This window comes from Chiloscyllium plagiosum, unplaced genomic scaffold (genome assembly GCF_037043375.1).
Source record: "Chiloscyllium plagiosum isolate Xiang-an unplaced genomic scaffold, Cpla_swu_hap1 HiC_scaffold_22, whole genome shotgun sequence".
Taxonomy (NCBI): Eukaryota; Metazoa; Chordata; class Chondrichthyes; order Orectolobiformes; family Hemiscylliidae; genus Chiloscyllium; species Chiloscyllium plagiosum.
The window spans coordinates 44,850,834-44,871,199 of record NW_028270160.1 but is presented as its reverse complement, the minus strand read 5'-3'; the positions used below and the strand labels follow the sequence as shown (position 1 = coordinate 44,871,199).

Below are 20,366 nucleotides of genomic sequence, written 5' to 3'. Positions count from 1 at the left end.
TTTAATCTCAAAAGCTAACCAGACCCTCTGGCCAGATTAGTATTTGGATGGGAGACTGCCTGGGAATACCAAGGATATTTGGCTTTTATAGGGGACCTTGTGCCATCTTGGGGAGCACCTTGCTTCTGGGTCAGAAGTTCCAGGTTCAAATCCCTTCTTGTCAAGGTGAGAAAGAAAGAGCTGAAGAAAAGTTGGATAAAGAGGAGGGAAAGGTGGAAATTGAAAGCAAAAGTTGAGTTTTGCCAGTCCGAGACAAGAACAAGTGGCAACAATACATTTATTGATGTAGTAAGGGAATGGGATGTAACACAAGTATGAGCAGATTGGTTGAAGTTGCTTCCTTTAATAGCTCAGCAGATTGAAAAACTGGTTATTGGGTTTGAAGTACATGTTTGTAAATCAGAATTCAGGACTGATTTTTCTTTATCGTGTGCTGATTAGGGCGATTGATAAAATTTTAATTTTATTTATCATTTGATATTATTGTTGGACTAAGTTAAGCTTAAGAGTGAAAGTGGCAAGAAATCTCTGACTCGTTTATGCTCCTCTTGCTCAATGTGGGAGCTCAGGGACGCAGCTGACATTCCTGGCTCCTTCACGTGGAGGATGTGTGCCCAGTTGCAGCTCTTGTTCAGCTGCATGACCGCTCTGGTGCTGCGGATGGACTCACTTTTTGGAGCATACACGATGCTGAGAAGGTCGTGGGTAGCACGTTTAGTGAATTGGTCACACCGCAGATTAGGATTGCCGAGGGAGAAAGGGAAAGAGTGATCGGAAGGCAGTGCAGGTGTCCTCTTTGGTCATCTTCTAAAGTAGGTATATCATTTTGGATACTGTTGGGGGAGATGGCTCACCAGAAAAGGCAGCAGTAGCCAGGTTCATGGCACCGTGGCTGGCTCTGCTGTACAAAAGGGCGAGGAAAACAGTGGAAGGACTGTAGTCATAGGGGATTCAATTGTAAGGGGAGTAGGAAGGCGATTCTTGGTCGAAAACGAGACTCCCGAATGGTATGTTGCCTCCGAGGTGCACGGGTCAGGGATGTCTCAGGTTGGCTGCAGGAGATTCTGAAGGGGAAGGGTGAACAGCCAGCTGTCATGGTACATATAGGCACCAATGATGGGTGAAAAATGGGATGAGGTCCTCAAGGGTAGTAATATCTGGATTACTCCCAGTGCTACGAGCTAGTGAGGGCAGGGATAGGAGGATAGAACAGATGAATGCATGGCTGAGGAGCTAGTGTATGGGAGAAGGATTCACATTTTTGGATCATTGGAATCTCCTTTGGGGTAGAAGTGACCTGTATAAGAAGAACAGTTAGCACCTAAATTGGAAGGGGACTAATATATCGGCAGGGGAAATTTGCCAGAACTGCTTGGGAGGATTTAAACTAGTAAGGTGGGAGGGGGGAGGGGGGGGGGGGAAAGGGGTGGGACCCAGGGAGATAGTGAGGAAAGAGATCAATCTGAGACTGGTACAGTTGAGAACAGAAGTGAGTCAAACAGTCAGGGCAGGCAGGGACAAGATAGGACCAATAAATTAAACTGCATTTATTTCAATGCAAGGGGCCTAACAGGGAAGGCAGATGAACTCCGGGAATGGTTAGGAACATGGGACTGGGATATCGTAGCAATTACAGAAACATGGCTCAGGGATGGCCAGGACTGGCAGCTTAATGTTCCAGGATACAAAGGGAGGCAAGAGAGGAGGGTGTGTGGCATTTTTGATAAGGGATAGCATTACAGCTGTGCTGAGGGAGGATACTCCCAGAAATACATCCAGGGAAGTTATTTGGGTAGAACTGAGAAATAAGAAAGGGGTGATCATCTTATTGGGATTGTATTATAGACCCCCTAATAGTCAGAGGGAAATTGAGAAACAAACTTTTAAGGAGATCGCCGCTATCTGTAAGAATAATAGGGTAGTTATGGTAGGGGATTTTAACTTTCCAAACATCGACTGGGACTGTCATAGTGTTAAAGGTTTAGATGGAGAGGAAGTTAAGTGTGTACAAGACAATTATCTGATTCAGTATGTGGATGTACTTACTAGAGAAGGTGCAAAACTTGATGTCCTCTTGGGAAATAAGGCAGGGCAGGTGATTGAGGTGTCAGTGGGGGAGCACTTTGGGGCCAGGTACCTTAATTCTATTAGTTTTAAAATAGTGATGGAAAATGATAGACCAGATCTAAAAGTTGAAGTTCTAAATTGGAGAAAGGATAATTTTGACGGTATTAGGCAAGAACTTTTGAAAGTTGATTGGAGGCAGATGTTCGCAGGTAAAGGGATGGCTGGAAAACGGGAAGCCTTCAGAAATGAGAAGGCTGGTAGGTATAGGGAATGCTGGATGACTAACGAAACTGAGGGTTTGGTTAAGAAAAAGAAGGAGGCAAATGTCAGGTATGGACCGGATAGATCGAGTGAATCCTTAGAGTATAAAGGAAGTGGGAGTATACTTAAGAGGGAAATCAGGAGGGCAAAACGGGGACATGAGATAGCTTTGGCAAATAGAATTAAGGAGAATCCAAAGGGTTTTTACAAATATATTAAGGACAAAAGGGTAACTAGGGAGAGAATAGAGCTCCTCAAAGATCAGCAAGGTGGCCTTTGGGTGGAGCTGCAGGAAATGGGGGAGATACTAAATGAGTATTTTGCATCAGTATTTACTGTGGAAAAGGATATGGAAGATATAGACTGTAGGGAAATAGATGGTGACATCTTGCAAAATGTCCAGATTATAGAGGAGGAAGTGCTGGATGTCTTGAAACGGGTAAAGGTGGATAAATCCCCAGGACCTGATCAGGTGTACCTGAGAACTCTGTGGGAAGCTAGAGAAGTGATTGCTGGGCCTCTTGCTGAGATATTTGTATCATCGATAGTCACAGGTGAGGTGCCGGAAGACTGGAGGTTGTTTAACGTGGTGCTACTGTTTAAGAAGGGTGGTAAGGACAAGCCAGGGAATTACAGACCAGTGAGCCTGACGTCAGTGGTGGGCAAGTTGTACATGTATTTGGAAAGGCAAGGACTGATTAGGGATAGTCATCATGGCTTTGTGCGTGGGAAATCACGTCTCACAAACTTGATTGAGTTTTTTGAAGAAGTAACGAAGAGGATTGATGAGGGCAGAGCAGTCGATGTGATCTATATGGACTTCAGTAAGGCGTTCAACAAGGTTCCCCATGGGAGACTGATTAGCAAGGTTAGATCTCATGGAATGTAAGGAGAACTAGCCATTTGGATACAGAACTAGCTCAAAGGTAGAAGACAGAGGGTGGTGGTGGAGGGTTGTTTTTCAGACTGGAGGGCTGTGACCAGTGGAGTGCCATAAGGATCGATGCTGGGTCCTCTACTTTTTGTCATTTACATGAATGATTTGGATGCGAGCATAAGAGGTACAGTTAGTAAGTTTGCTGATGACGCCAAAATTGGAGGTGTAGTGGACAGCGAAGAGGGTTACCTCAGATTACAATAGGATCTGGACCAGATGGGCCAATGGGCTGAGAAGTGGCAGATGGAGTTTAATTCAGATAAATGCGAGGTGCGGCATTTTGGGAAAGCAAATCTTAGCAGGACTTATACACTTAATGGTAAGGTCCTAGGGAGTGTTGCTGAACAAAGAGACCTTGGAGTGCAGGTTCATAGCTCCTTGAAAGTGGAGTCGCAGGTAGATAGGATAGTGAAGAAGGCATTTGGTATGCTTTCCTTTATTGGTCAGAGTATTGGGAGATCATGTTGCGGCTGTACAGGACAATGGTTAGGCCACTGTTGGAATATTGCATGCAATTCTGGTCTCCTTCCTATCGGAAAGATGTTGTGAAACTTGAAAGGGTTCAGAAAAGATTTACAAGGATGTTGCCAGGGTTGGTGGATTTGAGCTATAGGGAGAGGCAGAATAGGCTGGGGCTGTTTTCCCTGGAGCGTCAGAGGCTGAGGGGTGACCTTTATAGAGGTTTACAAAATTATGAGGGGCATGGATAGGATAAATAGACAAAGTCTTTTCCCTGGGGTCGGGGAGTCCAGAACTAGAGGGCATAGGTTTAGGGTGAGAGGGGAAAGATATAAAAGAGACCCACGGGGCAACTCTTACACGTACCACCCTCTGCGTGAATGGAATGAGCTGCCAGAGGAAGTGGTGGAGGTTGGTACAATTGCAACATTTAAGGCATTTGGATGGGTATATGAATAGGAAGGGTTTAGAGGGATATGGGCCGGGTGCTGGCAGATGGGACTAGATTGGGTTGGGATATCTGGTCAGCATGGACGGGTTGGACCAAAGGGTCCGTTTCCATGCTGTACATCTCTGACTCTATGACTATCTTGACTGGGATTCACTTAATGTTAGAAGTTTAGGTGGAGCAGAATTTGTAAGGAGCATCCAGGAGTGTTTTATTGAGCAGTATGTAAAAGGGGGTTTAGGGTACACCCCTGTGTAAACTCCAGGGGATGTGTGGGAAGAGAGAGAGGGGGTGGGAGGTCAGTCCAGGACTATTCTTGGCAGCAGTTTTAGTCATTGTAAACAAAAGACGCGATCAGTGTTGGACGCACGTCTTTGATGTCATGTTTCTGTCAGGACCTCGACATCTCCTTCGGATAATCTGATTTTCAGATAATTGGTATTCGGATAATCAAGGCTCCCCTGTACATGGACTTCAGTAAGGTAGTTGATCTGGTTCCCCATAGTAGGCTGATGGAGAAGGTGAAGTTGCATGGAGTCCAGGGTGAACTAGCTAGATGAATAGAGAACTGGCTGGGCAACAGGAGAGAGCAGTAGTGGAAGGGAGTTTCTCAAAATGGAGAACTGTGACCTTTGATGTTCCACAGGAATCTGTGCTGGGTCCACTGTTGTGATGCACGTAAATGGTCTGGAGGAAGCTATAGGGAGATTGGTGGAGTAACAGATAATGAAAGGGACTATCAGAGAGTGGTGCAGAATATAGATTGGAAGTTGGGCAGAGAAATGGCAGATGGAGTTCAATCCGGGCAAATGCGAGGTGACGCATTTTGGAAGATTCAATTCCAGATCGAACTATACAGTAAATGGAAAAGCCCTGGGGAAAATAGATGTACAGAGAAATCTGGGTGTTCTGGTCCATTGTTCCCTGATGGTGGCAACGCAGGTCGATAGTAGTCAAGATATGGCATGCTTTACTTCATCGGATGGGGTATTGAGAATAAGAATTCACAAGTCATGTTACTGTTGTATAGGACTTCGTATTGGCCACATTTGGAACACGGAGTACAGTTCTAGTGGCTGCATTACCAGAAGGATATGAATGCTTTGGAGATGGTACAGACGAGGTTCACTCGGATGTTAGGAGAAAGTGAGGATTGCAGATGCTGGAGTACCAGAGTTGAAAAATGTGGTGCTGGAAAAACAGCAGGCTAAGCAGCATCCGAGGAGCAGGAGAATCGACGTTTCGGGCATAAGTGTTTCCCGAAGAAGGGCTTATGCCCGAAATGTCGATTCTCCTGCTCCTCGGATGCTGCCTGGCCTGCTGTGTTTTTCCAGCACCTCATTTTTCAACTTCACTAGGATGTTGCCTGGTATGGAGGGTGCTAGCTGTGAAGAGAGGTTGAGTAGATTAGGATCATTTTTATTAGAAAGGTGGAGGTTAAGGGGCGACCTGATTTGAGGTGTGCAAGATCCTGAGAAGTATAGATAGGGTGGATAGCAAGAAGCTTTTTCCCAGAGTGGTGGACTCAATTACGGAGGGATACGAGGTCGGGGTAAGAAGGGAAAAATTTTTCAGGGAAATATGCATGGGACGTTCTTTATGCAGAGAGTAGTCGGTATCTGGAATACGTCGGTGAAGGTGATAGAGGTGGGCATGACAGATACATGAATGGGCAGGGAGCAGACGGATACAGATCCTTCAAAAATAGGCGACAGGTTTAGATAGTGGATCTGGATCAGCGCATGCTTGGAGAGGCAAAGGGCCTGTTCCTGTGCTGTAATTTTCTTTGTTCTAATAATATGATAGGACTGTACTAATCCATATAATGTATAGATGCTTTTAAACAATGTAAAATACTCTTGCGACAACCATCCAATTCTTTTTAGTCAAAAGAAAATTACCAAGCACACTTTGACCTGCAGACTGGTGAGGCCAGTGATGATGCTGATAACAAAGCCTGTACAGGATGTATTTCACAGATCCCATCCACTATTGCCCTTCTCTATTGAGATGGCCATGTTCTCTTTATTGAACAACTTCTCCTTTTCTTGGAAGGTCCAGGTGACTTTTGGAAGTGAGTCAAGTTAAAGATGTGACTCTAGGCACTTAGGGACTGTCGTTATGCCTGTGTTTTAGCAGGGTATAAGAGACGATTCTTGTTCCAGCCTGTCTTATGAGCCTTCCCTCACAACCATTTTTCTTTTCATCTTTTAGTATATCAATGACTGTGTATTAGTGCTATTTGCTACTCTTATCTGGAACAATCACTCCTTCCCTCTCTTTCACTTGAACTTTCTCTGACTCTTCCCTTCTCTACCTGACAGCTGTCTCCTTTGCTGGGGATGGGCTCTTTAATGATACTCATTTTAAATGCACTAACTCCCTCAACGACCTTGACTGTATTTCTTTGCACCAAGCTTCCTACATATACTCTCTTCCATTCTCCCAGTTTCTTTAACTTGTTTTTATTTCTCCTGGTGGTACAACCTTCCACAATGGAGCTTCTGACATGAATACAGTATTTCTTAACCAAGGAATCGACACTGTCCCCACCTCCATTGTGGTGGAGAGGGCCGTCAACCATTTCCAACCTATTTCCTGCACGTATCCACACTCTTCCCTTTCGTACCAGGACTGCAGCAGGGTTCTCCTTGTTTTCATTCTCTGCCCCACGAGCCTTCAAATTAGATCGTCCCCCTCGAGCATGAAGTCAATGGTACGAAACACTACTTTTCCTCCTCGTTAGTGTTCTAAAGGGACTGTTCCCTTCACGGTATCATGATCCACTCTTCCATCACTGCCAACATTGGCATTCCGAGTCTACAGCACCACCTTGTGAATTCACAGGAAATGCAACATTTGCCCGTCTATCACCTCCCTTCTTACAATCCAAGGTCCCAAACACTCCTTGCAGGTGAAACAGTGATTTTAAAAATCCTTCTTTTGATCCAATGGACTGTATTCACTGTTCGCAATGTGATCTCAGCAATAGAACATAGAAAAATACAGCGCAGTACAGGCCCTTTGGCCCTCGATGTTGCGCCAATCCAAGCCCACCTAACCTACACTAGCCCACTATCCTCCATATGCCTATCCAATGCCTGTTTAAATGCCCATAAAGAAGGAAGTCTGCCATTGCTACTGGCAGGGCATTCCATGAACTCACGACTCGTTGAGTAAAGAATCTACCCCAACATCTGTCCTATACCTACCACCCCTTAATTTAAAGCTATGCCCTCTCGTAATACTGGCACTAATTGCAGACTGAGAGGTTGTGGAACACCTCAACTCAGTCTGTAAGCATGAACCCAGTTGTTTGCCATTTCAGTACATGACCTTTTGATTTTGAGCTCTTATTCTATCCTCAGTGTACTACAGTGTTCTAGCGAAGCCCAATGCGAGCTGGAGGAATATAGCATCTCATTTGCCAGTTAGACACTTTTTACAGCCATATGGACTTGATATTGTATTCAACATCAACCATAAGTTCTATCTTCCAATTTTGTTTTGTTTTCAAACCTTCAGTATCTTGGCTTTCCATCAGAGCTGACCTATGTTCTGTTATTAACACATGGGGCTGAGGCTATGTTTTGTCAGTTTTCAATTGCCACTGCCTTTGCCTTCTGTTGTGTAAACCTCTGATCTTCAATCTCCCTTGTCCTTAACTTTCACTCAACTTGCTACCCCTACTTTTTTTTTTAAATACAAACCCATCACTTTTGTATCTCTTGAGTGCTGAAGAAGAATCACACTGGATTTAAAACATTAACTCTGTTTCATCTGTTTCAGATGCTTCTAGATCTGCTGAGTTTCTGCAGCACTTTGTCCTTTTTAAGCATTTAAACTATTCGGTGTATTGACCACTCCAATTCCAGTAGCACATCAAAAAGCTCCAGTATAGTTCTCTGAAACTTACTTTTAAATTCTACTTTTAAAAAATCTAAAAGTACATTTTTTCAAAGTTCTATAATGCAAACAAAAGAAAATGCTCTCAGTTTGGTGTCTAGTTTATAGCTGATTCTTTTGCACATGATTCAAATTTGAAAATTTTGTTATGTTTACTACTTTGTGACAGTTGAGTCTTGGACTTATTAAATATATTTTGGGATTCTTTTTAGCTTGATGGCAATTCTAGGTAGCTCTGACTGTTCTGAAAGAAAGAGTGATCAATATGTTGTATCCTAAATTAATGATATATTCAGTTGATGGAAGTACTTTGCCAAAGCATTCTATATAATTGTTTTGCGATTCATAATTTAAGGTGATGTCACTCCATAACATTGCCTTGGATAGATCATAAATGGACTTTTTTAGGGCGTGTAATTGATGGCAATTATTTAATGGAGAAATTAAGTTTTGTTTAAAAATAATGATAAAATGTCAACCTGTTTTTTCAGTTTAGGTAAACACAGCAATTACTTTCCAGAATGTGTTTGAAGATAATTCATCGTTTTCCATCAACTTGGGTTAACTTTTTTGCATTGTATAATGCATTGTATAAATTATAATATGATTTAAATTACTTGAGTTTGGAAATATATGTCAGGAATACATTAGAAATTTTTTCAACGACTATATTTCATTTTGCAGGACGCTTGGGCCTTAATTTCCCTCACCCAGGAACAGATAACCTTGTGGCACTAAATAATAGTAAGTACTGTTATTTCATGTAATTATTACCTATGTTTAACATATTTTCCCTGAGTTTTAGATGCACAGAAGGTTACATTTAAGTTGCTTGAATTTAAAACAAAGTTAACAATAAGCTAAATAATCATCTTGGCACTCCTTATGTTTTATTCATGGTAGGCAAAGGTAACTGCCTGTGGTATTAGCCACATGGATTTATTTTATCTGGTGCAATTGGTGCATCATATGACAGATGATAAACCAAGCTGATTTTACTCAAAGTTACCTGTGCTTTAGTTTGTAGAAGAATTCTCCATTTCATCTCAGTTGAAGCCTCCATTATTATCTTTTGAATAAGTAAGAAGCTGAAGTCACTCTTGTCTTGAAAATTCCTTCTAGCTAGTGGGCCCTTAACAGCTTAGTACAGAATATTCATAAGAGTTGTATATAACGTTTCATTTGAGTCTATACTTAATTCCCTACATCGCTCCCTTTTTTTTTGGATACAAATGCTTGTAAACGTTTTCATTGCTCCTCTTAGAATAAACAGCATATTAACACATGGCTGGGAAGAGGAGCATTATCCTTTTCAGGTTTGTCCATATCTGTCCTCATCTGTATACTTTAACATAGAAACATTGTTGCTCTTTCTCCATTGATTAAAAGCAGGTTGACTAAAACATCTGAAAATACCATGCCAAATTACCACTAAACCGTCATTTCGTCCTCTTGGTGACTTTTAATGTTTGTTTTTCCAAGATGTTATCTGTTGCGTCTAGATGCAAGAATAACTGTATCGGTGTGTTGGGACTTAATCATTCAAAGCAGATTAAAAGCAACATTTTGGGTTTAAAGTTTAATGTTTTTAAAAAATCATTTAAGTCATCTACTTAAAGAAACAGCACTGATCAAAGTCATCCCTTGGCTGAAGTTCCTTTAGATTTGTTGAAGTATGTGTTCTGGAGCTAATCGGGACAAAGCAAACATTACTAAAATGTATCAGTATTAACTAATGCATTATCCTCAGCAGAAACCGCAAAGTTTAGTGACTTATAGTATAAATAACTTAACAACCATCATACCAATCCTGATTAACTAGCTTTGTTTTCAATAAGACTGTGTGAGCAAACCTGACCCAGCAACTAATTCTGATTGATATCAGTCCCAGAAGTGGGTGAATTGCGCTCTCAGATAATTCAAAAAAAGTTTCAGCCTCTCCATGGTCATGAGAGAATTTTAGGTTGTGGCAGCATCTCTGATCTCACTAGGTCATGTTAGCAGCATATGCTTATGGGCATCTTCATCAGTATTATTTAGCTATCTTCTAATCTTTCTGTCATTGATTAACTCAGTTTGTTTGGGTTAGTCATTTGTGAAACTAAAAACAACTAATCCTAATTGTTTTGTGAACATGATGAGGCTGAAGAAGGGATAACAAATCAAATCCTTCTAGGCTTTTGCTATTAAATTGAATTTTGCCAAAATGCAATAAATTCCAGAAGGACTTGCACTGATTAGGTGAACATTCTCAGTTTCCCGGAGTTTCTTTTCAACAATATTATTGCTCATTTCAACAAGTTTATATAAAGTACATTGAATTTTCCTCAGGATTTTGCTTCAATCTTAATTTGGTTAAGAGTTTCCACTTTCCCCTTTGTCCTACAGATTACTTGATGAGAATTTCACTTTGAATTAGTGAGAAGTCACATTGAGAAACTTAAAATCTCCAATGGCACTTTGCATTCCTCTTAAAGCAACATATTAACATGTTTAGACACCAATTCCCCTCCGTTTTTTGGTTGAAAGTTGAAATGTGTTTATAAGCAAATGACTTTTCTTCAAATAGAGTGCAAGAATATTGAGAACAACAGCCTAGGAAAAGTATTCTACAATCATGAATGTGGCTATGTGTACATGTTGGTGAAAGTATAGTTGAGTGAAGGAAGCTAATTTACAGGCTGTTTACTTTGCTGCACAGAGATGCAGTAGAGACAAAACACTAATTATCTTATAGTTTGAAAGCTACTCACAAATGGATCAATTGATCCAAATATTGGAAGATTTTAACCCATTTTGGATTTCAATATATAGACTTCCTTTCTGAGAAGAAATCTTAACTACAATACAACTTCAGATTATTCAGCTGATTCTGATCATGTTCTTCTGAATTTTTTTAGTTGCAAAACTCCCGCACTTTTAAACATAAGGATTACAGAGCCCCACGGGATATATTGCTTCCATTCTGAACTAATGTATAAATACGCATTAATGTGTCTCACGTTAAGCTTCTTGCCAGGAATTGACCTTAAATCTTTGTTCCTTGTGTCATTTATACCACAATCTTCTAGTTTACCTTTGGCTGCATCTTTTACCAATTGGGCCTCATGCTGTGAAACTCTTGTTAATTCCATCATTTCGTTTGCCTCTTATTTATAATCACCTCTTCAAAATTCATCTCTTCACTTGAGTTTTCTTTGCTCATTGTAATAATGCCTTTTCTGGCTCAGTGTCCATTTTTTGTCTGATTAGATGTCTGAAGTACACCGGTATATTTAAGGCGCAAAAAGAATCAAACTGTCACTGCACTTCTTTTAATCAGCTTTGCTGTGTGTTATTTTGGCTCAGATTTTCCAATGACCAAATAATTGTTTTTCAAGGATAGTTGTAAATCACGTATGGGGATTCTGTGGAATCTTCGAGGAGAAAGTGAGGTCTGCAGATGCTGGAGATCAAAGTTGAAACTTTATTGCTGGAACAGCACAGCAGGTCAGGCAGCATCCAGGGAACAGGAGATTCGACGTTTCGGGCACAGGCCGAAGAAGGGCCTGTGCCCGAAACGTCGAATCTCCTGTTCCCTGGATGCTGCCTGACCTGCTGTGCTGTTCCAGCAATAAAGTTTCAATTCTGTGGAATCTCCATTGCACGACACTCTGTAGGAATTCCCTGGAAATGGAATTTTCTGCTGTGCAGTTCCTCTATTCTTGAAACCCTACCAAAAGTATCCACAAGTTGGAGAATTTGGTGGGTCCGGCTGAAATTAAACAGGTAGTTATTCAGCAAAAGTTTGAATATTAAAAACATCATATAACTCTTTAGTATCTATTAAATTGACCCCATTCTTACACAGCTGCTCCTTTTGCACACCTGGGGTCCTGACAAGCTCCCTCTATGCTGGGACTTGACTCCTGTGATTACCTCTCCTTGGAAAATTTGAGCCCTTTAGATCAACTTATACTGCACAATTGACTCATCAGTGCCTCTGAAGATCTTATACATATTTTGTTCCAGGAAGTTCTGATCCCAACTCAAGCATTTTCTCAACTTAATGACTCCTATAAAATCCAGCCATTACAAGTGCTGAACAAGTTTGAGCTCTGCCTCCGTATATTCTGTTTATTTAATTTACTACTTCCCAAAGTTGAGAGAAGCAAGATTCAACTGCAGTTGTTTGTACAGGTTCTGGGATTTCCACCCGGATATGGGAATTGGTAGGAGATCACTCCAATTAAACATTCCCCGATCTTGTTTTTAGAAACATTTGTATACTGCAGAACATCAAAGGAAGTGTGCATGCAGACAAAATATGTCCTTATTTTAGTAACTAAACTGGGAGAACATGTACTTTTGCAGTTTAGTGCATAAATAGTCATGAGCTCGAAATAATATGGCTAACTCAGCTTCATGTTCAGACATGTAAGGCAAACCAGGTCAGGATTTCTACTGTGAATGGTAGAGCCCTGGGGAGTGTTGCCGATCAAAGAGACCTAGGGGTGCAGGTTCATAATTTTCTTCAAAGTGCAGGTAGACAGGGTGGTGAAGACATCTTTTGGCATATTTGCCTTCATTGGTCAGTGTGTTGATTATAGGAGTTGGAACATCATGTTACAGCTGTACAGGACATTGGTGAGGCCACATTTAGAATACTACACTCAATTCTGGTCTCTCGGCAATAAAAAAAATGTTGTTAAATTGAAAGGGTTCAGAAAAGACTTGCAAGGATGTTGTTGGCATTAGCGGATTTGAACTGAAGGGAGGGGCTGAAAAGGCTGGAGCTTTTTTCCCTGGAGTTTGAAGGCTGAGGAGTGACCTTCTCAAGATCTTAGGGTAGCCTAAGACTAGAGGGGAAAGATGTAAGGAATCTGAGAGGCAACTTTTTCCCCACACAGGGTGGTGCACGTGTGGAACGAACTGTTCAGAGGAAGTGGTGGAGGCAGATACAATTACAGCATTTAAAAGCACCTGAATGGGTATTTGAATAGAAAGGGTTTTGAGATCTGGGCCAAATGCTGACAAATAGGATTAAATCAGTTTAGGATATCTGGTCAGAGCAGACTGGTTGGACTGAAGGGTCTGTTTTCATGCTGTATGACTCAGTGAAACAATTAGATATCAGTGACAATTTAATCAGACACCATTGTAGTGATGAAGAATTTTCTCAGGATTTTTGTCTGTCTTCAAGTTGTGCCAATGATCTTGGTGCTGATGAGACTTTTTTATTCAATATCCCAACTGTACAGAATAGCTTGAACAAAGACTGAATCCAACCCCATAAACAAGTTTCGTTTACCAGCTTAACTCCCTTGTATCCCAGGTCAAAATTCTTTAAATAAAAATTGAGTTTACTATAGAACACTGTTTTGCTGAAGCTTGTATTCCACAACATGTCATTGAATGGACGAATCACATTGCTTGTTCATAATCTTGGGTGAAACCAACAATATTTTTTAATCTTGTGGATGTTCATTAACTTTGGTACATGAACTGATATTTTTACTTTAAAAATTTCACCATATTAATAGCTTTGGATAATATTTCAGCTGATAATTTGAGTGACTGATGATCAGCTAGAGTTCATTTCATTGATACTCAGCAGCCAGTATACAGTAGGTTTTATGAAGTAATACAGCCTTTAATATATAGTCGTTTCTGCTATAACATGCGTTTCTTCAATGTGAATTGGCTGTAAAGTAATTGAAGAATTTAGACCATTATTTGTAGAATGCAAACTTTCCTTATCTGTATTGGTTATAACATGATTCCAGCCCCATTAATTTAAATAGTGCTGCTATTATGTGATTTCTTCTAATGTGGAGTCACAGGGGAACGGAACTATCAAAACCGACTGTAGCAAGACCATTTTATTCCGATGCTATTCTATTACGCATGTCTGCCTAAGATGGAAAGTATGGCGATTACTATGGCTTTAAAAGGTGTATTTTGTCTTGGCTTGCTTTATGAAGAAAGGTTGAGGCAGGGGTGTTGAGTGATTTGCTCAAAGCCAATAAACAGCTTGAGAGGTCGTGGAATGTTTTCTTTTAAATTGGAACAAGAGAAGCAGCCTGAATGCGTGGGGTCAAGCTCCCACAGAACCAGGATTTATTTTTAGCTTTTTGCAGTTGCTGGGGTCTTGAAGCTGGATGTGGAAGCTCTTCTTCCTCTCTGTTACAGCTTAAAGGTGGAGTTCTCTTCAAGATGTTAGAATTGCACGTAAGACAATCTATTTTACTTTACTGAATTTTCCTTTACCAAGGCTGTGCTTTAGGATGTACCTATATTAGAATAGTTAATTAGCAGTTAATACATATTATTTTGTTCAGCATTTCAATAGTTAAAATTAAACTAGTTCCTTTCTTTATTTTTCTTTCATTTCTATTTGACTGTAGTATAAAAACTGTGTTTTGCTTAAAGTTGAGTAGTTTGAACAATTGAAATGCATCTGGAACGCTTTACACTTGCTTTTAAAATAAGAAAAAGTTAGCATCCAGACTTTCTTCTTAATATATTTTGAGTGAGTTTGGTCTTGTCCATAACAAAACCAATGCTTTCTATTCCTTTTCTGCCTCTGTATATGGAAATTGGACTAATGAAGGATATTCAATTATCCACTTACAGTATGACCTTCCTCTTGAAGAGTGAACATGACTTATTCCCAGTTATCTGGCAAACTTTTGTAATCTTACACATTCATTGTGTGTTTTGACCTCACTTATATTAATATTTTGTGTGTTATTGGCCACCTTTCACATTAGCTAACATATATATGTAAAAGGTAGTATTTGTGTGTAGCTTAATACAGGAAGACCAGTTACATGTGTTGTGGTTGAATCTTAAAGGGTCAGTTAGTGGATTCTCTGTCTGTCTCTCTCTTGATAGCATTTATGTTTTAAAAATCTCTGTTCATTTGCTTTGCTTTTCTCCTCTTGCCACTTGACTCCGTTTTGCCCTTTGCAGTTTTGAATAGCAAAATTGTCATTTGTTCCTGGAGTTGGTTCTTCCAAAGCACAGTTTGTGAGAGATAATTAACCAATTGTCAGCCAAGGAGATAAAATCAAAACCCCCAGAATTTAGAAGCATGAGAGATTATTATATTGAAACATAACATTATTAAAGGGTTTAGCCTGGTAGGTACAGAGAGGATTCTCTCTTTCACATATAGAGCTGGACATCACTGTCAGAATAATATGTTGGTCATTTAGGATGAGCTGGTTTTTACGCAAAGCATTGCAAGTCTTTGTAATTCTGTACCCAGATAGCAGAGGATGCTAGGTGAGTGAGTATGTTCACCAACAGAAATTAATAGATTTGTGGATACCTCTGGTGTTATGGAATTGTGGGGAAACAGAGTGAAATTCTACGTAAACGCCATGATTTTACTGAATAATGACATAGGCTTGAAGGGTGAAATGGGTAATTCCTGTTTTTATTGTTGCATTGTTGAGACAATCCTTGGATGTTTGAGTTTTTGTAGTCAATAACAATTGCATCACCCACATTGGGTGGTGTCAAATATTACACATGATATAGTCATGAGCTGTAATCATGTTCCAGCTTCCTTTTAAATTGGAAATCACTAATCATCTCTGGCTGCTTTTAGGGATTAGAAGGAACTTGCCATTTTGGAAGGTGTGGTAATACTGAATCTTGACATCGTTAACCTATAACCCAATGAACTGCAAAGCTCTGAATTCGGCATAAAGATCTTGGAAATTGCTTTAGTGGATAAAGGGAACGGAGTATATTCACTTATGATTCAAGGACTACATACACTATGAAGGAAAGAATGATAAATAGTTTAGCTTCTCATTAATTAGTGAGTGCTTGGCAAGTCTGATTATAAGCTATTGATCGTTTTCAATTTTTAGATTTTCAAATAACATTTTAAAAACAATTGGAGATGAGCAAGATTGATGTAATGAGTGCATCCGTAAAACAGTGATGCAACAATTGCTATCCTTAAATTTTATGAAGAAAATTAAAGGTGTATAATTTTAAATAGAATGCACATAAATGCATACTGTAATGGTCAAAAGTAGATGCTTGGTCATCATTCAGTTCATGAAAGATGTTGTCCAGAAAACTTTAAAAACAAACCTTAGTCTTATGCTCACTGATTTATAGTGTGGCACTGCTAAGCAGAAGTTCCCCATGGTGAGTGTTGAACTAAAATATGTTAGTGGTGCCAGAAAAAAAGCAACTGTTTAGCTTGTCCTCAGTTATCTTTGTATATCCAATGAAAGCTTGAATCCTTTTCCACTGAAATGGATGGGCATGTACATTGTCCACTTTCTTCCCAAGTCGGCTTTGTTGGAACAAATACTTTTCTTGTTATACATAGTAAGTGGAATTTTTTCGCAATAAGCTTGAGAAGAATGAAAATGAAAATATTGTAACTGAGGAATTGGTTATTGTATATTTGCAAGCTAGATTGGGATGCCTAAAGACTTTAAAGGTATACAAACATCTTTAGAAAAGAATAATAGAGATACCTTTTGTGTAGATTACTGACATCTTATATAACCATTAGCTCAGCTTCAATTTATTACTGTTACTATGATGTAGGTAATTCTTTTATCAGTCTACACAGAATATACAGTATAGTAACTGGTTATGTAGCCCATGTAACTGTGCTGCAATCTGTAAATTGTATGAGTAGTATTGTCACTGTAGGGTTGTCTTTTTTCAAGTTGATGCATTTGGATCTGATCTTTTGTAAGAAATGAGGTCTGCGAGCAGCACACTTTCTTTCAGATACCAGCAATTTAAAATTAAGTCCATTTGCATTTAGTGCATATACGTTTTCAAGTCCACCAGCTTTTTGGGATTTGCAAAAATCAAAATATTGATTTACAATCTCCAATGTACTTTCAGATAAGGTATTAATAGAGGTCTTGAATGTTCTCTAAGGTGGAAATTAAAATTGCTGTATTGTGAAGAGACAGGACACTTGTCCTTAGAATCTTGACCATTAATGACCCCTCAAACCACATCATCGAAACAGACTTAGTCATAGAGCCACAGAGCTGTTCAGCACGGAAACAGACCCTTTAATCCAACTTGTCCATGCCTACCATAGACCATAGAACATAGAACGTTACAGTGCAGTACAGGCCCTTTGACCCTCTATGTTGCACTGACCTGTGAAATTAATCTGATGCCCATCTAACCTACACCATTCCATTATTATCCATATGTACATCTAATGCCCATTTAAATGCCCTTAACATCGGCGAGCCTACTATTATTATTGCAGGCAGGCCGTTCCACGCTCTTACTACTCCTAGTAAAGAAACTACCCCGATATCTGTCCTAAATCTATCACCCCTCAATTTAAAGCCATGTCCCCTAGTGTTAGCCTTCATCATCCTACACCACCTTATCTAACCCTCTGATTATCTTGTACATCTCGATGAAGTCACCTCTCCCTGTTCCTCGCACGTGGCACCGGCAACAAACCAGTGATAACAACTGTTTTTCTATCTCTAAGCTTCCACCCTAGCTTCCTGAATTTCTGCTTTAGATCCTCACCTTTCTTCCTATGTGGACCATGACTTGGGGCTGCTCCCCCTCCCCCTCAAACACCAATCCAAGACCTCACAAACCCTGACACCTGGGAGGCACCACACCTATTGTGAGTCTCTCATATTCTCACAAAACCTCCTATCTGTCCCCCTAATTATGGAATCCCCATAGACTAAAGCTCTGCTCCTCTTTCCCCTTTGCCTCTGAGCAACAGGGACAGACTCTGAGCCAGAGACCTGTGTCCCATTGTTTACCCCGGTAAGTCATTTCGCCCCCCCGCGCAACAGTATCCAAAACCGTATACTTGTTGAGGGCTACCACCACAGGAGAACCCTGCACTGCCTGCTCGTTCCCTTTCCTACCCCTGATGGTAACCCATCTACCTTCCTCACATGGCTGTGGAGTAACTACCTCCCTGTAACTCCTCTCCATAATCATGTCCGCCTCCTGAATGATCCGAAGTTCCTCCAACACCAGGTCCAGTTCCCTAACTCGGTTCTTGAGCTGCAGTTGGGTGCACTTCCCACAAATGAAGTCAGCGGGAATACTAGAGATGACCCTTACTTCCCGTGTACTGCAGGAAGAACATTCAACTGCGCTGACATCCATTCCAGCTATTCGAAGTTCCCAAATAGACTGCCAGAAAAAAAACACAAAAGAAAGCACTTCTCACCTTAACAACTGGTGCACAGAACGTTTTTTTTGATTAGAGGAGGAGGATGGGTGGGAAACATTACCTGAGTATTTTGGGTAAAGCAACTGCTCAAATCTGTGACCTTGTGACCCCTCCAACTGCATCCAGGAACTGAAGAAAAACCGGAACTAAAAGAAATTTAAACCGTATACTTGTGTACCCTGACAGGCCCCAATGCTTCCTGGAAACCTCGTGATCTCTCCGACTGTGTCCAGGAACTGATAACTTAACTTAAATTGGTCTAATCCAAATTGCCAGCATTTGGCCTTCCTCAAATAATAATGGGATAATGAAGACAACTTGCTGTATGCAATTTGGTTTTCTCCACTTTCTTCTTAACAATGACTACATTTCAAAAGTGTACACTTCAAAAGTGGCTGTACAGCACTTTGGCTGTTGTTTGGTCATAAAGAAAAATGCATAAATGTAAGTCGTCTTATCAAAAAAAATTAGTGAGATGTGATAAAATAGGTTCAGAAGTTTCATCGGGACATGATATTTTTTAGACTTTGGATTGGCCAATTGGGGCAGTTTAAGTCATTGCTGTTTTTGTTTACTTACCAAACTGCACTCTTTCTGCTGCCTGTGCTTTTGTCCCAATCAAATCACACTGAAAAGCAAAGGTCCCATGTTTGTTTGCTTAATTCAAAATAATATGGACTTGAATGCAGCTAGTTCATAACACGCCTAATATGGCACTAAATGCATTTTCCATCCACGGTCACTTTCACACCTGAATCTCCTGGATCTCTGAGCAAATTCCCCTAACAACTGCCAAATCACATTAGGTGACAAGAACTTGTAACTTTTCTGAAAAGAATGTCGTTGTGAGCAAAGGAAGGCAAATGGGGAAGTGGCAACAGGGAGAGGGATCGGTGTTAACTTTGTTATGGCCAGACCCTGGGTGAGCTGCTGAGTTCTTACAGTTCTAGACAGGATACTTTAAAATTGTCAGGCTCTTAGGTGAAGATTGGTAAATTGGCTCCGTTTCTTTATTCACCTTTCCTACCCCTGGTGCCCCTCAGTTGATTTACAAAGTCATAATGTTAATTTACAGCAGTCTCTCTCGCTCCTGCTCTCTCGTGAATACATTTCTCCCAGACTAAATTACTTTGTTTTGAAAGGAACCAATTTAACCTGGCTTCCTTCAGTTAACAAGAATGAGTTTATTTGTTACTAATCACGAGAAGAAATACTAACACAACTCGCATACAAATATATTAGGAATAAGAACTTATTCCAAAACTGCTTTAGACAAAAGACAGTCTCTGTGGTCTTCAGTGAAGAGTGGATTATAGAGTGTTATTGTTACAGTGGATGTTATATTGGTAGTTTGGAAGTCTATTTTGAGATTTTTGGCTTTGTAGGTTTAATGGTATTCTTTGTCCTGGTTCCTTTGAAAAGTAACTGGATAGCAGCACTCAGTGCGTGTGAGAGAGAAAGAGAGCAATAGTCTTTTCTTTTTCTTTACCTGTAATACAGGGGTATTTTAATGGCCATTTTGTTCTCAAAATTGTTACCTGCACAGTGCACTGATTCGCGCATTCCAAGATTAAGCCAATGACTCGCATAGACCAGAGTCAGTTTTAACTCTTGGCGCTGTGCATTCTACAAGTGGAAAACACATATGTCTCTTGTCCAAACTTTTTTTTTCTCTCTCTTACCATCACGTTCAGTCTGGGATACTTTCAGGGATTAATATTGATCAGTTCGGTAGTGCATTTCCCTCTTTGAATTTAAATTGACAACTTCAGATGTAATGTTGCAGAAATGTTTTTAAGACAGTAACTGAATTTACTCCCCATAATGTCTCCTTTTTGGCTGTAGCTGTGTTTGTGTTCAAAAGATCACTTTGGACATAGCAAACCTTTAATTTCATCGGTGATTCATGGTCATGACAAGCTACATATTACGGTTTGGTGTAATCTTCGCTATAACTTAAACTAGGATTAGTAATTAGCTTAAAACACACAGGATAAATTTATTGAGTAATTAAACTTTGGTTATTTAAATGAAATGTAATGTTGGATGGCGATACAGTGCAGCTGGTATGCTGCAACTGTTGGACATGT

At 40.2% G+C, this 20,366-nt stretch overlaps 1 protein-coding gene across 1 annotated transcript in view; it reads left to right on the top strand.

Annotated features, from left to right (window-relative positions):
• Positions 1 to 20,366, top strand: part of cpeb3 (cytoplasmic polyadenylation element binding protein 3) — a 119,887-nt gene that overhangs the window by 37,119 nt on the left and 62,402 nt on the right. Inside the window, 1 exon segment of the mRNA XM_087998999.1 lies at positions 8,763 to 8,822. Within this exon segment, the coding sequence (XP_087855125.1) occupies positions 8,763 to 8,822 (60 nt within the window).